Source organism: Rutidosis leptorrhynchoides, chromosome 2 (genome assembly GCF_046630445.1).
Source record: "Rutidosis leptorrhynchoides isolate AG116_Rl617_1_P2 chromosome 2, CSIRO_AGI_Rlap_v1, whole genome shotgun sequence".
In the NCBI taxonomy this organism is placed as follows: Eukaryota; Viridiplantae; Streptophyta; class Magnoliopsida; order Asterales; family Asteraceae; genus Rutidosis; species Rutidosis leptorrhynchoides.
The window spans coordinates 641108650-641126555 of NC_092334.1; the positions used below are offsets into that span (position 1 = coordinate 641108650).

Below are 17906 nucleotides of genomic sequence, written 5' to 3' on the forward strand. Positions count from 1 at the left end.
CGCAATGAGAGGATTTTTCAGGCAACCACGCTGGGTTATTTGCAGTCTAAGGTCTCATGGATAAGTGAATCGTGTTTTATCTGCAACTCGCTCATGACCCGTTTGACGGATACAACTTTTTACCTGGAGGATAAGATTTCATGGTATTATACTATTATCTACCGGCCTCATCCACCAATGCAGAGAAGGGGACTATCAGGGTAAAATGGGCAGTGGAAAATTTGTTAATTGAAATTGTAAGTCAACGATATGCGGTAACAGCTGACGACCAAACAACAAACGTGTATTTTCTTTTCTTTCTCTTGTATATATATCATCCACCTCACTGAATCAAATCAATCGATCGATCCATTTTATCTATCCCTTTTTCTTCTCAAAAATCAAATCAATTTCTCAATTATTTTTCAACCATGTCTCAGGTACTTCTTCTCAATTCTTCCCCCATTTATTTATTATTACATATTCCATCACCGTAATATAAATTTCATTGGGTGGATCGTCATATGATTACGATCACCATATATTTTGTTTTTTTTTCTCTCTCTAAATTTTATTATATTTTGTGTATATTGTATCTATGTTTCTATAAATTATGGTTATTAACTATGGAATCTGGTCGAACGATATAAATAATCTTTGTATGAGTAATTTTACTAATTATATATTGTAGGATTAGGCTTTAACTAAATTAATACAAAATTCATAGTTGTTTGCCTTTGACGATGTCCTGTAAATTGATCGATTAATAAAAATGGTTAAAAGAACTTGATTATTTTGACTGCTGCTACGATTATAATAATTCGTTATATTGTAGGATTAGGATTAGGCTTGTGAGATACATAGATAGTGAATTTTTTCAATTAGCTTTAGGTTAAACATCCATGCTTGTATTGTAGATGTGCTTAAAGACCATTTTTCCTTGTTATATTACATTATTAAAATTAAATTAATACTCCGTATCTTTTATAGTGACTGCTATTATAAATTGTGTTTAATGGATTTGTAATTTTTAGTGCAAAAATTTTGAATTTTTTGATTTTGCCTCCAGTGGATTTGATTTTACTCCAAAGCCCCCATATTTTGACGAAAAACCTCTATATGTTGCCCAAAAAAAGTTGATACGCTTTTAATATTTTTTTCCGCAAAAGGTGAAAAAAATTCCTGCTTTCCCTACTGATTATGTTTGAGATGAAATTTTATGCGTCTTATTTTAAGAATATATCTTGTGGTTGCTATAAGTTCCACATTAGTTGATCAAACTAATTATTTTATTGCCAATTTTGACTTAAGGAACACAAATTATCATCCATCATCTTAATATGTTAGATATATATATATTGTAGTTTTTTAGGTTGTAGATGTATAAAGTTTGTAACTTCTTTTACTTGTTAAACGTTTTGTATACTTTGGGGGGTTTTTGGATAAGCCTAAAAGCTAAAAATCTTAAGCTCAATCTAATAAACTAAGCCAAACACCCCCTTTGATTTAAGTTTGAAATTGAATTGAATACCCTACCAAATAATCTACTGAGTATCGTTTAACAGATATTTTCATTATGGAGAATTTACGTAGTTTATGTATGTTAATGCAGACTGTCGTTCTTAAGGTTGGTATGTCATGTGGCGGCTGTGTTGGTGCTGTGAAGAGGGTTCTTGGCAAAATGGAAGGTTTGTTATTTAACCTTTGACGGCTCATTTAATACAATGCTCTATAAATAATATGAACATGTTCTGGTCAGCAAAAATAAAATTTGCAAACATGATTTTCAACCTAAAACGTTCGATATGTATAATTGTTTAGGGGTGGAAACTTTTGACATTGATCTGGAGCAACAGAAAGTGACGGTGAAAGGTAACGTGCAGCCGGATGCTGTTCTCCAAACTGTTTCCAAGACTGGTAAGAAAACCGAGTTTTGGCCTGCAGAAGGAGCATCAGCCACTGCTTAATCTTTATGGACTAATGGTTCGTTACACTTGATATTGTATTCTATAATTTGTCCTTTTTTTTTTTTTTTTTTTTTTTTTGTAAAGTTAAAACTGTCGATGTGATTGTAACATTTGGTGATTTGGTCATGAATAATTTTTGTTGGACCCCCTTTCGGGCCTTGGTTTATGTTGTTTTGCCTCAACTTTGGGACTAAATAGCAGATTAATTACGTCGGTTAACATTCACTCATACAAAAGATTTAATGCTAAATGATTTCTACTAGGTTAAACTTCTAAAGTTGTCTTGATGATTTCCACTGTAAGATGTAAATAAAAGTTGTTATACTAAATTCATCCATTCTTATAGTTACGTTTTCAGTTTCTAGTCAAACCAACAACTTTCTAGTTCAAAAAACTTGCAGTTAATTGATTTATGATTCTGGAAAAGGATATTCTTCTTCAACATCAATAAACAAACACAAACTTGTCCAGATTAAAAGTTCAATACTCCAACTATAGAAAAATTAGATAGTTAAATGTTTTACCACACGTGAAAATGTTTATTTAAAAACACTTGACAAGAAGTCTTACTTTAGGGGTAATTGTTGAAAATACACTTTTTTTTTTTTTTTTTGACTTCAAACAAAATACACTTTTTTTTAAAAATTGTCTTTTTACACCATTCGGTAGACGGGATTTCCGTCTACCACCTTTATCTGTCGTCTACTACCATTTTTACAAAGTAGTCGACGGTGAGATAAAGGTGGTAGACAGAATTTACAAAGTAGTCGATCGTCTACTGCCTTGTTGTTGCTGTCTACTGCCTTGTTGTTGCTGTTTACTGCCTTGTAGACACTAACAAGGGAGTAGACAACAACAACAAGGCAGTAGACAGCAACAACAAGGCAGTAGACGGTTGACTACTTTGTAAATGTCTGTCTACTGCTTTGTTCTCGCTGTCTACTAACCCTGCCAGTAGACGGGAATTCGTCTACTACCTTTATCTCACTGTCGACTACTTTGTAAAAATGGTAGTAGACGACAGATAAAGGTGGTAGACGGAAATGCCTTGTAGACACTAACAAGGGAGTAGACAGCAACAACAAGGCAGTAGACAGAAACAACAAGGCAGTAGACGGTCGACTACTTTGTAAATGTCTGTCTACTGCTTTGTTCTCGCTGTCTACTAACCCTGCCAGTAGACGGGAATTCGTCTACTACCTTTATCTCACCGTCGACTACTTTGTAAAAATGCAGTAGACGACAGATAAAGGTGGTAGACGGAAATCCCGTCTACCGAATGGTGTAAAAAGACAATTTTTAAAAAAAAAGTGTATTTTGTTTGAAGTAAAAAAAAAAAGTGTATTTTCAACAATTTCCCCTTACTTTATACCTCTCAATCTCACCATTTGATTCATACTTAATTTTATAATCCATTTACACCCTATTGGTTTTCTTGTATGATGTAAATCTATAACAATCCAAATACCGTTAAAAGCTAAAATTTCAAGATTCATGGCTTCAACCCAATTAACAAGTGACTACGTTTCCTATATACTATTTCATTCTGATAAGGTGTATATGTGCAAAAGTGTAATGTATGACGCCTTTTTCTATAAAATCAGTCATTTGATTATTTTCATACTTTGTTTTCGGTTAACGGGTGTGTTAGCATGGACAAGTTAGCAACTTTTTGTTATATCTTTTGCTATATTAACTGTATCTGTTAAGTATTATTTAATTTATGCTATTCTTATATAATAAAGCGTAGTTTAATGAATTGTTACTTCTTTGGTAGCTTATATATAGATAAGTATATAATCAACACACACAGCTTTATGTATTGAGCATAGTTCTGTTTGGGCTAAAAAAAGATCAAAGTTCTTGGCCTTGAACATTTACATACAGTTGTTGTGTTGCTACCGGCATATATGATATCTCGAAACTTTAGTGAACAAGTAGTATAAATTTTAAGAGCCACGACTTGTACAACGAAAATGTTACAAAATCTTGATCGAGCTACCTTGCTAGTTTCGTTTCACCTACCTACAAACTATATGGATTTTACTTGTGTGTCGTCGAGCATCAGTTCTGCTTCAAGCCGTATCGCTACTATCCTGCATGCATTTAAGTAAACATTATTTCCATGTTGTCTTATGTTTATTATTACCCACTTTGTCTAACCTGCCCATTTTGACACCTAATTCTTGTTTTTATATTTGCACAAAGATATTATTCGCTTTAACAGTATTAGTTATAAAATTTACCCACTTTGTCTTACCCGCCCATTTTGACACCACTAGCTTAATACCTTAAAAAAACTGTGAACGTTTGAACTAACCGGGGCGAGAGAGGTTTGACCATCTGCGGATGATGTCATGTTTTCTTCACCAAGATCTCTCAACCTATTAAGCTCAGGCAACACAACCTTACCAAGATCCGGTCTATCTTTACGCCTTAACTCAGCGCATTGAATCGACAGTTTCGCAAACCCTAAAGATTCTTCGAGTGGCCAATCAGATACACTCGGGTCCAACATGTTCGCAAATGTTCCTCTATCGATTGCCCGTCTAATATGATGAGCTAAACCCATAGCCGGTTTAGCAGTAATCAACTGTAGCAACATGATCCCTAACGAATAAACATCCGATTTAACACCTAACATCCCAGTTTGTTGATATTCTGGGTCAATATAACACATGGTCCCGGCTGCTGATGTCATCCTATACTGCGTGACATCATCGGCTATTGATGCTGGCAGTAACCTAGCTAGCCCCACATCACTTATCTTGCTTACAAAATTTTGGTCTAAAAGAATATTCCCGGGTTTTAGGTCACGATGAACTATTGGTTCCGGTTTCGTTTGATGGAGGAACAAGATCCCGGTTGCTATTTCGGCTGCGATTTTGAACCTAATTTGCCATGATAAAGGAGGCGTGTTTCCTCTTCTTAGTAGACGATCTTCTAAACTACCGTTAGCCATGTACTCGTACACCAAGCAACCGTATTCCGGGCACGCTCCAAGTAGTAGAACCATATTCGGATGTTGCATACAACTCAACACTTCAACCTATTACAATTAAAAAAATTTATGGATATATAAAAATGTAAATAGAGTAAAGGTCTTATGTCTGCGCGCCGCAGATGTTTTCACTACAGACTGTTTATTTTTCTGGATACATAAAGATAAAATAATGTCTTATTCTGTCTGCAAACTCGCATACTCAGAAATAAGCTTCTAAGTGATGCAGACATAATTAAGTTATTTTGCAGACATTAAAACAGTCTTCACTATTGAGCAGACCTTCGGGCTACATCTTCACTAATACATGGTCCGCAGATCCTCAGACAAAAACATCTTAAAAAACAAACAACACCATTAATTCTTGTTTTTCCCCAAATAAAAAATTATGATGTTTTTACCTCTTGTTGAAACTGTGATCTTCCTTGAGCAGCATCGGGTCGTAAAACCTTAATGGCGACAAGGTTATTATCAAGCCGGCCCTTGAAAACGGGGCCATAACCACCTTCTCCGATCTTTCTTGACTCGGTGAAGAAATCGGTGGCTTTTTCGATCTCGTCAATGGTGTATCTTCTATACTTAAACTCGTTTTGCTCCATATTATCTGACTCGTGTTGCTTGTCTTCGGGGTGTTCGAGTGCTTGTTTTTGTGATTCTATCTCTGCAATTCTTCTAGAAGCTCGTGCTTTCGCCATTAACGCTTGGTATCGTTCTTTTTCAGCAACTTCTGGTGCTTCCTCTTCTGCCACCCGAGATCGCTCCAGTTCTCCTGCCTGTAAAGTTTAATTATAATTTATAATACATTATAAAAACATAAAGCCTTAAAATAACACACACACACACACACACACACACACTAAAACTAAAATAATGAAAATAAGAATAATTGTAATGGACCTTTTGTTTAGCTGTAAGTGCATCTTTACAGGCTGAACTGTACATCTCCATTGTTCTTTGGAGTTCCATCTTTAGTCTTCTCATTTCATTATCCACATCATCCTGTAGTAGAATAAATTAGCTACAGAAAATATATACGCGTTCATCTTTTTAAAAAAATGTATTATTGATTGAAATGGGAGTGTTATGCATTACTGGTGTTCGTGTTGATGATGATACAACCGAGGGTGAAGAAAACATGGTACTCATATCAGCTCCCTTGGTGAATGGTGACTCGAAGCTACGTTCTGAAAAGGTCGAAATTCGTGGGGTCAAATCGGCACTTGACTCGTCGTAAAACATTGGGTCAGCAACAGACATCGGATCACAACTTGGCCTTCCGTCGCTCACAAATGATAAATCGGTGTCTGGTTCTGATAGCTCCCCACACAATAATCTTGCATTCAACCCTCTCCCTCTATTAAACGGAGACCTGCATCCCATTTCACAATATGCTTTAGTTAAAATGGGTCATGTTTAGAAGGGGTCAAAACGGGTCAGGTCGGTCAGGTACCCACAGAAAAATTTCTCATTTTCTAAACTTTTTCATTGGTGCCACATCTGTTTGTAAACTTATTATTAGTCTGTAACTTTAAAATTTTCAATTCTTAAATATGATTGTGAAAATTATATTATTACTATACTAAATTAATAATTAAGTTATTAACTAAAGTTATTTAGACTGTCTTATGAACAAAAAGAAAGATTTTTTTAACAACATTCAAATGTTAGACCCATTTGTAACCAAATTGGTCCGTTCCTAAGTAAATGGGTCTATATTGCCACTTACCTGATTGAGTCAGTGTCTTCTGGTACTGGAACTTCCTTCTTGGGTGTCTCATCTGCCTCTGTTTACAAGGTTTTTTCATCATTACAAAAAATTAAAAATAATAATAATAAACATTTTTTGGGAATTGGATTGTCGTTTTTCAAGAAGATATAAGTAACTAACGTTTAATGTTAAAGCTATTTTTGCGGCGTACACTTGCTTCAAAGTTAGTGTTAGATTGCTCTTCGATTTTCTCACGCAAAGGGGATGGAAACGGGACTGCGCGTGATGATTTTTTGGCCGAAGATATTTTTGATTTTGAAATGACGTAAACTGTGCAGAAATCAGGAATAGATTTCATCACATGACTTGGCACATCAGATGTCCTAAATCTGCATTATAAATATAAAATTTTTAATTTGATGATAAAGTATACGATCAAACATCAAATTTTATGTCAAGAGACATATAGACAAACTCATGACCTGATGAAACCATGTTTTGATGAGGCTCCAAGGACTAAATACTCTATTGCAGCATAAGAAGCGTATTCTGTGAGCGCTTTTGCTATATTTGTATCTTCAAGTATAACATCATAACATTGTATCTGCATCGAAACGAACATAATAAGGTGGTTAACACCAGGTAAAAGGATGCTTAATAATATTATGTCGTAAATATTAATATTAATATAATCATACTTCTTTACGGGTACAAAAGCAATGGAAGGTTAGGAACAAGTCTCTTGTTTGTTTCTCACTTTGTTGCTTGTTTGCAGCTGATACATCAATACCTCCACCTGCACTCACAATGCGACTATCAACTGGACTTTTTCGAAAGTGTCTAGAACTCGACTCAAAAACTGTGATGTTCGTATTTCGCGTTCTACTCTGCCATTTTCGAAATACATACTTTCATCTCATAAACTCGTGATAACTCAAAAGGCATTGATGCAAGTTGACTTGAAAGAGACTTGAGATGAAATTTCCATATTAGAGTGAAAGGATTAGAACTACGTTTTTCTATCGGATCACTCCATATTTCATGAAGTCTTTTAAATGGGTAAACAAGAGGTTTTTGATATTGAGATAAAAAAAAATCGAGAGGGCATATATTTTAATCAGATGTGCGTAGTCTAATTGAGTATTCCCGTGACCGTTTTTGACCATTTGCCTAGCTACCCAAATGTGCACTTAGTGAGGTAAATCTTTCAATAATGATTTGAAATAAGTTGGAATAAAAAAATCATTGAAGACTTTTTCTATCGAGTGTGCTCTAAGATTATAAATTTCTTTCATTAGACTTTATCAATTGTTTTACACGAGCATTGCTATGGCTATATGCATTAAATTTGAACCTGTTTATGCCTAATCCTCATTGTTTGACGCACATACTGCACTTATCTAGGCATACATTTTGAGAAAATGTAATTTTACAGATAATATGCTCTTATAAACTATGCGTCGAGTTAACCATTACAATCTGTATATCCAAAAATGTTGAGGCTTTATATCATATACACTATCTAGAATCCTGAAATTTGCATGCATATTTCATTCAGAGATTGATAGAGATAGAATTGCCTGTAGCAGGGGCTTTTCGAATAACATGAATGAGAACAACGGTTTGTCCACGCGTAAGCAGATTTTCAATGGACCATTTAAGCGCGTGTTGGCTGTATTTATCTTTGTCAATCGCTACCGCCACCATTGCTGTTCCTTTTCGCTGCATTCTGTCTCCAGCCTTACTTCCACTTTTTGGAAGCCACATTGTCTATTATCTTTAATGTTGTTTGGTATTGGTATGATCATATTGATGATGTTCCATTCTTTTTCATGTTAGCATTTTTGAATCTTTTTTTTTTTCTTCCTGATATGTTCTACCAATTTTGTCAATAGATTTCAAACTCCTAAGATAATAGGTGGATGATGATAGTTTTATTATCAACATAAAAGTAGGGTAGTCAAAAACAACAAATTCTGTGTGGGCAATAATATTCAAGACCTTAAATCTCTCAAATATTTTCAAGGGCCAAGATCCACCAAAATTGAAACTTAATACCAATAAATAGTTTACCAAGATAAAGAGAAAAAAACACATCTTCAACTTGAGTAAGTAATTCAAAATCAGATCTTTCAAACCAGGTCGGGACCAAATCTACTTAAAAATATCAGCATTTATTGAAGACAAAATTGCTGAAATGGTCCCTGTAGTTTGTACTAAAATGCTGGTTTCGTCCCTGTGCTTTTTTTTTGATGGATTTGGTCCCGGTGGTTTGTAAAAGTTGCTGATTTAGTCCCTCTGACCGACGGCCGTCAAAAAATGCCGTTAGCTCGAGTCATGTGCCAGACATGTGAGAGTATTTTCGTGAGTTTGTTTCCTTTATTGACAAAATTACTGAAATCGTCATTGTAGTTTGTATCAAAATTGATGAAATGGTACCTGTTTTGTCTTTCCTTTGAGAAACTTCATCACCTATCTTGAAATTAGATTTTGTACCGAATCAATAACCGCCCTTAACAAAACTATATACCGAATGTGATTCAACACATATACCAAATCAGATTCATCGTACAGTAACCTTCAATAACCGTTTGAACTCAAATTTATGATATCATCCAATCGTAAAATTAAACCTGCAAATCATTCATAATATGCTCCTGAAGCAGCGATTAACATGATTGATGAAGTAAATCGATCCAAAACTGCATCAAATCCTTGAATTAGCGATGAATAGTGTCGACTTTGTAGATGAACACTAAAAATCATTTTCGATTTAGATGCTTTCTTGACTCAATTCTTTCACCAAAAGTGTTCATAATCCTTTAACAAATGCTCGTCTATCAGATTCATGGCCAATAACAACTTGTACATTTTGAATTTGATCAACATCTAGTCGTTTGACTTTTTATCCCAAAGTTTCACTGTTCAATTCGAACTCGTTTCTTCGAATTAGTATCTGTAAATTTGCAGAAACAATCACGATGAGATTTCTAACAACTCTACATTTTTAGATTTCATCAAATCATTAGCGTTTAATCCGGAGACTTTGACCGTGACGTTTTGAACAATGAAGAACATGATCTAATTTGACAAGATGATGTTGTTGTTGATCCAATATTATGTTAGACGAGTGTACGGATACACTTGAGAATCATGTTTCCAACCTCAATTTGTTGTTATGATCACAAATTAATAAGGTTTGAATCATGGATCATATTGTCTTCGTGTACAGAAACTGTAAAAGGTGAAGATGAAATAATATGATATTGATCAGTGTTTGTTTAGGTGTGAAATAATTTGTGACACTGTTTTGTGAAATTTAATTTTCTACAGTGATTGTGAAAGGATAATAGGATTTGGATTTCGTACTTCGATTGCGTTTTTAATGGTGTTGATTGCGTTTTTCCAGATGGGAAAGGAGATGGTGGGTTTGGTGGTGACTTTGTGACCTAGATCTGTGATTTGAGATTTGAATTTAGTGGTGGATGTAATATTTTAATTTGGTTTTAGTTTTTACTGGTATAAACGAGCCGAGCCGAGCCCGAGCTTGATAGTGTTCGAGCTCGACTCATTTAATTTTTATAAAGCTCGAGCTCGAGCTCGGCTCGTATCGAGCCTTACACTTCATGCTCGAGCTCGGCTTGTAAAAAAGGATAAAAGCTCGAGCACGGCTCGATGAAAGCTTGTTTGTCAAAAAAGAAACACAATTAACCCGTATGTTAAGCAAAGCTCGGCTAGTGACTTTTAGTGACTTTTTTGAAAAGCTTGAGCTCGCCTTTATCAGGTGTCAATCTAAAATCTAAAATATTTATTCTGTTATTTATTTGGATTTTTTCCTTCAGCACAAAAAAGAAAAAGACCTAATATAGAGAAGGAATATGGAAGAAGTTGTATTTCACAGCGATGTGGGACTAAGTTTCTTTGAAAAAAATTTCAAACTTCTTCAAAAGACATCTAGGGAATGGGGAACTGAGTAAACGTAGATGGAAATGAATGGACACAATTATAGTTATACGGACTTGCATGCGTGAGTATCTGTACATCTTCTTTTAATTATAAAGTAATAATACAAATATGAATATATACATCTCTTTTAATTTATATGTAAGATAAGATGTAAGATATGTAAGAATACAAAAATGAAAAAAATATTATATTTCTATAAAGCTCGTTTAGGCTCGCGAACTTAAACGAGCTCGATATCTGAAGCTCGAGCTCGAGCTCGTTTAGGCTCGGCTCGAATCGAGTTTTTAACGAGCCGAGCTCGAGTAGCTCACGAGTAGCTTGGCTCATTTACAGCCCTAGACTTTTTAGGGTTTTTAATGGTCTTGATTTGGGGAAGATGAAGATAGATGATGAATTGAAGGATAAAATAAAAGAATTAATTAATATGCCTAAAATACCCTCATGTGCATAGCATGTGACCTGATTTAACGGAATTTTTTAACAACCATTAGCGTGAGGGACTATTTCAGTTCGATTTGCATGCCACAGGGATGAAATCCATCAAAAAAAACCATGGGGACTAAATCAGCATTTTGGTACAAACCACAGGGATCATTTCAGCAATTTTGTCTTTATTGAAATATATATAAAGCTCGTGCTATTGAGCCGAAAATCAAATCAACAACTGCTAGAGACGCACATACAGAACACTGCCATTTTTAGTCAATTAACGATGGACAATGTATACCCATGAGGACCCAAAACAAGAGGAGGCTCGAAAAGATTCAAATTAAACAGGATATGAATAACCACGGAGAGAAGTTGAATCAACGCCAGATTCACGAGTCAATGCCACCCGCCCTGTTCTTGCCACCTGCAGATAAAGATAAAAAGGTTCAAGTCTAAATAGCACCGTCACTTAATCAGAACGATCACTCTGGTTCAATTTTGAAAATATGTTTCAGTCACCAGCCATGGTTTTTTGGTTCATGGTTTCATGTGTTAGCCAGAACCAAGCTGTGTCCATTAAACTTAAAAACGTGTCATCTTCATATAGAAAGAAATATATTTGATTATTTGATGATAATACAAGAACGAACCTCACAAATTCCACACGGCTCCAACAATCTCTGCAATGCAACCATCTTAAATATATCTCCAGTAACCTGGAAAAGTACAAGAAAACACATTTATTGCTGAAACAAAACTAAGGAGATAAAAAAGAAGAATAAAATAAAGAGGGATCATGAAGAGCATCAGGTGGTCGTTTTAATGATCCTATAAAGATTTACAATGTGCCAAGATGTATGTATTATGTAATTCGTCATTTTCTTGTTTGTAGTGATGATTCTAAGAGAAAATAGCAATTTAATATAGTATGAACTCAAAACGTAAATGATAGTATTTTCATGAGACATGTGACTTGATTTCTTGATTTACAAGTGTATAGGATATAAATATATTAACCTCAAGTGTAATTGTGTGATCCGACACGTCAACGGCTTTGGCCCTAAATATGCTTGCAATATCAAGAACATTGCGCCGTGCTGTAGCATTCACGGCAACCTTAATCAGCATCAATTCTCTCTCAGCAAAAGGCATGGATGTTAGATCAATAACCTGACGTATACAAAAAAGATTTGTCAATGTGAATGTAAAACAGATTCAACAAGTACAAGGTTTCAGTAGGCACAATGGGTAGCGAATGTAAAATGAGCAGGACCAATAATGGGTCAATGTGGTTTACTTTTGGTATGCATAGGTAGTTGACCAAAGAAACATATGTCAAAAACCTTTCACTATAAAAATAAATAGTAGGCCAGATATCATAAAACAAGGTATATTCTTTCAACAAAAGATTCGGCTATCAAAATAACTTGTTTAACACAAGGTATAAATTAGATACTCACATCATGAACATCAACCAACTTATATAGTTGTTGCACCAACTTGCTAATCGACTCATCTGTACCAGGGACAACAGTTGTGATGCGAGAACGCCCCTCTACTTCAGCATGACCAACTGCTAAACTCTAATAAATTCCAAACACAAAAAGAGCTTTAAATTATTTACATATTATATATAGATTCGCATAAGTGAAAAGTTTTTATCAATAGTACAAGAAATATACCTGAATATTGTAACCTCTACGAGCAAAAACTCCTGTTACTATATTGAGAACCCCGGGAGTGTCATTTACAACCAGAGATAAGGTATGTGACCGGAGCCCGCTTGTCTAGAAGCACCAGACCAAAACTATGTAAAATATCTTGCAAGTAATCAGTCTTTTACAGTAATTAAATTGAAAAATTAGGAATGAAAATAAGATCTTACATCTTCTTCATTAAGAACACCCCAATGTGCATCAAGAACTTGATTGAATGGATAGTCATCAGTCTGTTCTACTGGATAAACATCTCCCTTCACAGAATAAACATAGTTTACAATTAGTTAAAAGCAACACTGCAATACAACATTCACCTATTAGAAACGTAAACATATAATTCTGAAGATAACAGTCATTTTCTATATTACCAATAAAGCCTAGAGGTGGCATAGTTGCCAGACCAGACTGGCTTGGAAACTGGGTCGTCACAAATTCAGGTCACAACAAATACTTTTTATTACAATTGAAACGTGTTAGACAGATTAACTTGATCCACACACACACACACACACAAAAAAAAAATCCCTTTTTTCTTCATTTTATGGAAAAATTGTATACTATATATACATGGCAAGATTCAAGGTGGAAAGAGAAAAATTGTATATTTGGATTGATTCATGCCGTATGTCATTAATCTTAAGTATTATATAATGATATTTTACGTCGGGACAACTTCGACCCATTTGATTTGGCCCATTTTACCACTTTTTGAAATTCACCCATTACTCGCTAGAGGTGAAGGATGACCTTAATCAATCCAATTTTAGGTAAATGGGCTGAAATTTCCATCTTCACATTCAGTGGTAATAACAAAACTCACCCCAACTGACGTATCAGTTTCTTGGTATTCAGTTCTCGTTTTGGCCTGAAGAGGTGTTCTAATTTCTTCAAGGTCCGGATACGAGGCTGCTGAAAATCGCCAAAAAGGAGCATCTTCACCCATTTTTTCTCTTCTCAAGGCAATCTGTAACGCATCAAAGATAACATATTACAACTATTATAAATTATAAATAAATAAAAAATAAGTCAGAAGACTTCACTGAATACTTACCTTGCCAGTCCTAGCAACTTCTCTGATCCCGAACTTGCTTAAATTTCTTTGCACCGCAACCATTTTTCCTGGGTCACCTGTTACCTGGATTCCAATGAGTAAACAAATTTAAATCTATCAAAAGTACATGGAACAAATGCAAATGAAATTTTGTCACCTAAAAGTATAAATGAATTGGTTAAAATAAATAAAATCAAAGACATGTAGATCCAAAACTCATTCCATATAAGTTGCACAGATGATACTAAAGTAAAGAAAAAATCCAACTTCCATCACCTCAATTGTTAATGACTCCTGTGAGATATCAACAATTCTAGCTCTAAAGATGTCCACTAACCACTTAACCTGAAATTAAATGAAATAAATAACATGGTAAGAAAACAGATTCTCATACTGAAATTGTTAGATGGATTAAGAAGTTATTGGATGTGTCTCTTAGTGTTTTCACAAATTTGAGTAATTAGAATCAGATAAAAAACAGCCAAGAATTCATGATAATTGATTATTCTAGTTTATGGATTATTATGATCTTTTAGGAAAAGGGTAAATGGTGCAAAAAATTATGATGCTTCAAGATATAAAAAAAAAGATATCGTTTTAATGGTAAAATTGAAAAGATAATTATGCAGCCTCACAACCATCTAAAAGCTTTTTTATTATTATTTGTATTTTGTTTTGTTTTTGGTGTCATGAATGATTCAAAGGAAATTAAATTTCTTTTTGGTGGTACATAACACATGGATAACTTAGACTGATCAAAACAATTTGAGTGATCAAAATAAGAAATCTGGCAAACTTTGGTACTTTTTTGGGCCTTTTATCCTTCATAAAAGCATAACAAATAAAATAATCAATATAATCATTCTCGTCATAAAATAAAATAGTATATCTTCTGAGATGGGAGTCAAAGCATCTCAAAATACGTAAGAAACAATGGGGCAAGTAGTACAAACTTTTAACCCCTTGATAGTAAGTCTTATTGCAGCTTATGTCACATTCATTGTTTGATCCCTAATTGCAACTTATTTATATAACTATCTAACTAACTTTTGTGATATGAACAGTTAGAAACACCCTCTTAATTGCATATGTACATCACGATGATTAAGATGTACAGTATGTCATAACATGAAGAACACATCATCATTACCTCCATACGGTAGCTTGGGTCTGCATTGATCTTAATGAGCATCAACTCACGTTCTACTTGTGGCTCCTTTGAGAGATCTTCAACCTGTTTTAAATGGCCAACTTTTAGGATTCAACATAAGCAGTTATCAAAATATGTTAACTAAAACAGATTGAGATTAAAAGAAAAATCAACCTTTAGAACATTAACAAGCTTTAAAAGCTGTTTCATAACTTGCTGCACCACTCTTTCAGTTCCGGATACAACTATCGTAAAAAGAGCCTTGTCCTTGTTTAAACCAACAGCAAGAGACTCGATATTATATCCTCTCCTTGCAAAAACTCCTGCAATCCGATTTATCATTCCACTCTCATCACCGACAAATACTGAGATCGTGTGGCGCCTAACCCTGAATTACAATATCATAATATCTGAATCCTAATCTTAAATTCCAAATATAATGTAAAAAACGGATTAATGATGTCATCTTCTTGAAACATTCTATTGACTAATCATGTCCTTTTATATCACTCAACAATCTGATAATTGAAATTAGGGATTAGCAAAAATGTAGTCCTTAGGGCTATGGATAAGAATTAACTTCCAACAAATTGTATATATAAAAACTATCAAAAAATACCCTAATATGTTGTAGCCACCTGCATTGCTTTCATTTTAGAAGTCAGTGTCTCTCTAATAATTTACGGAGTATTTGTTAGACGAGGTATTCTATACTTACAAAAACTTTACACAAAAAAATTTACAAGATAAAATTGACCAATTAAATTAGGGAAGTATAAAAAACTGTGAATAAAATTTAAGTGATTGGTTGATTTATTGTGCCACCTCATTTTGTAAAAAGTTTTTGTAAGATTTTGTTAAGTGTATAATTTTTCTTGTTAGACTGCATTAACACTGACACATTCATTTTATGGAATCATGCACACAACAACAGTAACATATTGTGATTTTTAAAATTGTAATAGACTGAAAATAGTGCAATAAACATAACTACTGTATATAAATGGCAGCAATGATCATCTTGCTTTCTGTTCGATGATCCCTGCAAATGATAACGGCGAGGTTGTAAAAGTCGCTAGTCGGAACTCGGACGTTGACCAACTTTGTTGTATTTGACTGAGTTTCACCGCTTTTGACCGAATAAATCCGACTTTGGACTAATAATTATGACTTTGCCCGACTAAGTTGAATTTTTGACAACTGTGACTGACTAAATAGGCCAAGTCAGAGACTAATCGTGGACGAGTAAGAATACTTCAAAATCTTCACTAGTTGTGGACGAGTCGGAGTACCTCAAAATCTCGACTAGTCGGGGACTAGCCGGGGACTATTACAACCATGAATGACGGTTACTTGAAAAGTTGGAACTCATTAGATCTTACAAACAATTTTTGTTTGTTTTTACATGTGAATTAAAAGGGAGGGGAACTAAAATTAGATTGACTTTTCAAAAGGATTAAAGTATGTGGGCAGTTACTTGAATTTTTCCTTTCTTTCACTTTAAAAAACAATAGTTAGCTGCAAATTAATCCTAAAACATAGCCCTAACAACTGTAATAATCAAATTCCTAAAAAGTTATTATCATTAGCATACACACCATAGTTGCATTATGCAATCAAATGCAGAACCATAAAACTCTTCAATTTGACAACTTTGTAAATTCGTTAGGTCATATAATACAAATTATGATTTTAAATAGTTCCAACCTATATTTGATACTTCCACTATAAACAATACACGTAGTGCATATACCTACAGTATAATTTATATTGTATATATGCACACAGTATAGATATAAATCAATTAACAAATAGTAGCAATAGTCTAGAAACAGGAAAACAAAAATTCAAATAATGAACGTTTATTTCATTAATTAAGTAATAATTTGAATGAGCTTACGTAGGTCGAGGCATAGATGGAGGTGAATCAACGGACGTAGTAACCGTATTACTGGCTGCTTGAACGGAGAGTTTTTTGATGTTAAATTTTGTGGATTTTGAGAAGAAAAGGGGAGTGGATATAGAATCTAGGGTTTTTAATGGTGGCAGCTGATTGGTGGACGGTGGTGTTCGACAGTGAACTAGGGCGGAGAATGTTGACAAGGCGGCCGTCATTGCAGATGGTTGAAGAGGATGTGAGTTCAGAGGAGTTGCAATTTTATTTTATTTATTTATTATTTATATTTATGGTGTGATTCGGTTAAAAATGACTACATAAGTAATGCTACCACCGTACCAAATCCACTTTTAACTGTGCTTTAGTTACTTGTACCATATAAGTTCATAATGCATATTTCAAGTGAATCTATAAACTTTTAAGTGGAAATATGACCATTTTCAGTTACTGATTAATCCACTTAATTTTTTAAGAAATAAGAAAGTGCTTATAAATATGAGACTCAGATGTTTTCGTTACACCTAACATTTATATTTATATGTTGCTAGTTAAACTTTCTACTTAGATATACAAGTTATAAATTTAATACTAACATATATAAGTCTTAAATTAATATTATAAATTTTCATACAAGCTTGTTCAACAAGCTCCCTTAGCTCAACTCGTGTAGTTCGACTCGTTTAAACGTAAACGAGCATACGAACTATTCGAGCCATATAGGCTTGATTAACTCATTCAATTATTAAACGAGTTTTCGAGCGAGGCGAGTCCAATATTAACATTTTCATACTTGGCTTGTAAAACTAATCGAACAAACATCTTTTGGTCGAACTCGACTCGAATTCAAACTCGAAATAAACGAGCTCGAACTCGAGTAGCTCGTTAAAAGTTCGGTTCGTTAACAGCCCTACATGCATATATTGACTTAGAGTTTGAACATCGTAGACATGTCTGGTCAGGGTTAAATAAATGAGTCTACATGTGAGTTGCTACTATTTAGTTATATCAAGTATTAACAAATCATCCTTAGAAGTACCATA

The 17906-nt window shown here is 34.2% G+C and overlaps 3 protein-coding genes across 3 annotated transcripts; 1 reads left to right on the forward strand and 2 right to left on the reverse strand.

Annotated features, from left to right (window-relative positions):
* Positions 1 to 287: 287 nt before the first annotated feature.
* On the forward strand, positions 288 to 2165 carry LOC139893718 (copper transport protein ATX1-like). The gene is made up of 3 exons (XM_071876894.1): positions 288 to 419; positions 1592 to 1667; positions 1801 to 2165. The coding sequence occupies exons 1-3, from the start codon at positions 411 to 413 to the stop codon at positions 1944 to 1946; spliced, it is 231 nt and encodes a 76-aa protein (XP_071732995.1). The 5' UTR covers positions 288 to 410; the 3' UTR covers positions 1947 to 2165.
* A 1736-nt stretch (positions 2166 to 3901) lies between these two features.
* On the reverse strand, positions 3902 to 8428 carry LOC139893719 (U-box domain-containing protein 52-like). The gene is made up of 10 exons (XM_071876895.1): positions 8236 to 8428; positions 7354 to 7451; positions 7138 to 7259; positions 6836 to 7044; positions 6674 to 6731; positions 6040 to 6316; positions 5845 to 5946; positions 5349 to 5720; positions 4267 to 4995; positions 3902 to 4042 (listed from the first exon to the last, which is right to left on the reverse strand). Exons 1-10 carry the CDS (start codon positions 8420 to 8422, stop codon positions 4022 to 4024), a joined length of 2175 nt encoding a protein of 724 aa, XP_071732996.1. The 5' UTR covers positions 8423 to 8428; the 3' UTR covers positions 3902 to 4021.
* A 2787-nt stretch (positions 8429 to 11215) lies between these two features.
* On the reverse strand, positions 11216 to 17131 carry LOC139893720 (acetolactate synthase small subunit 1, chloroplastic-like). Its single transcript, XM_071876896.1, has 12 exons — positions 16870 to 17131; positions 15144 to 15357; positions 14970 to 15053; positions 14096 to 14164; positions 13820 to 13903; positions 13589 to 13732; positions 12936 to 13022; positions 12733 to 12837; positions 12511 to 12633; positions 12068 to 12220; positions 11701 to 11766; positions 11216 to 11474 (listed from the first exon to the last, which is right to left on the reverse strand). Exons 1-12 carry the CDS (start codon positions 17082 to 17084, stop codon positions 11391 to 11393), a joined length of 1428 nt encoding a protein of 475 aa, XP_071732997.1. The 5' UTR covers positions 17085 to 17131; the 3' UTR covers positions 11216 to 11390.
* Between the last annotated feature and the right edge of the window lie 775 nt (positions 17132 to 17906).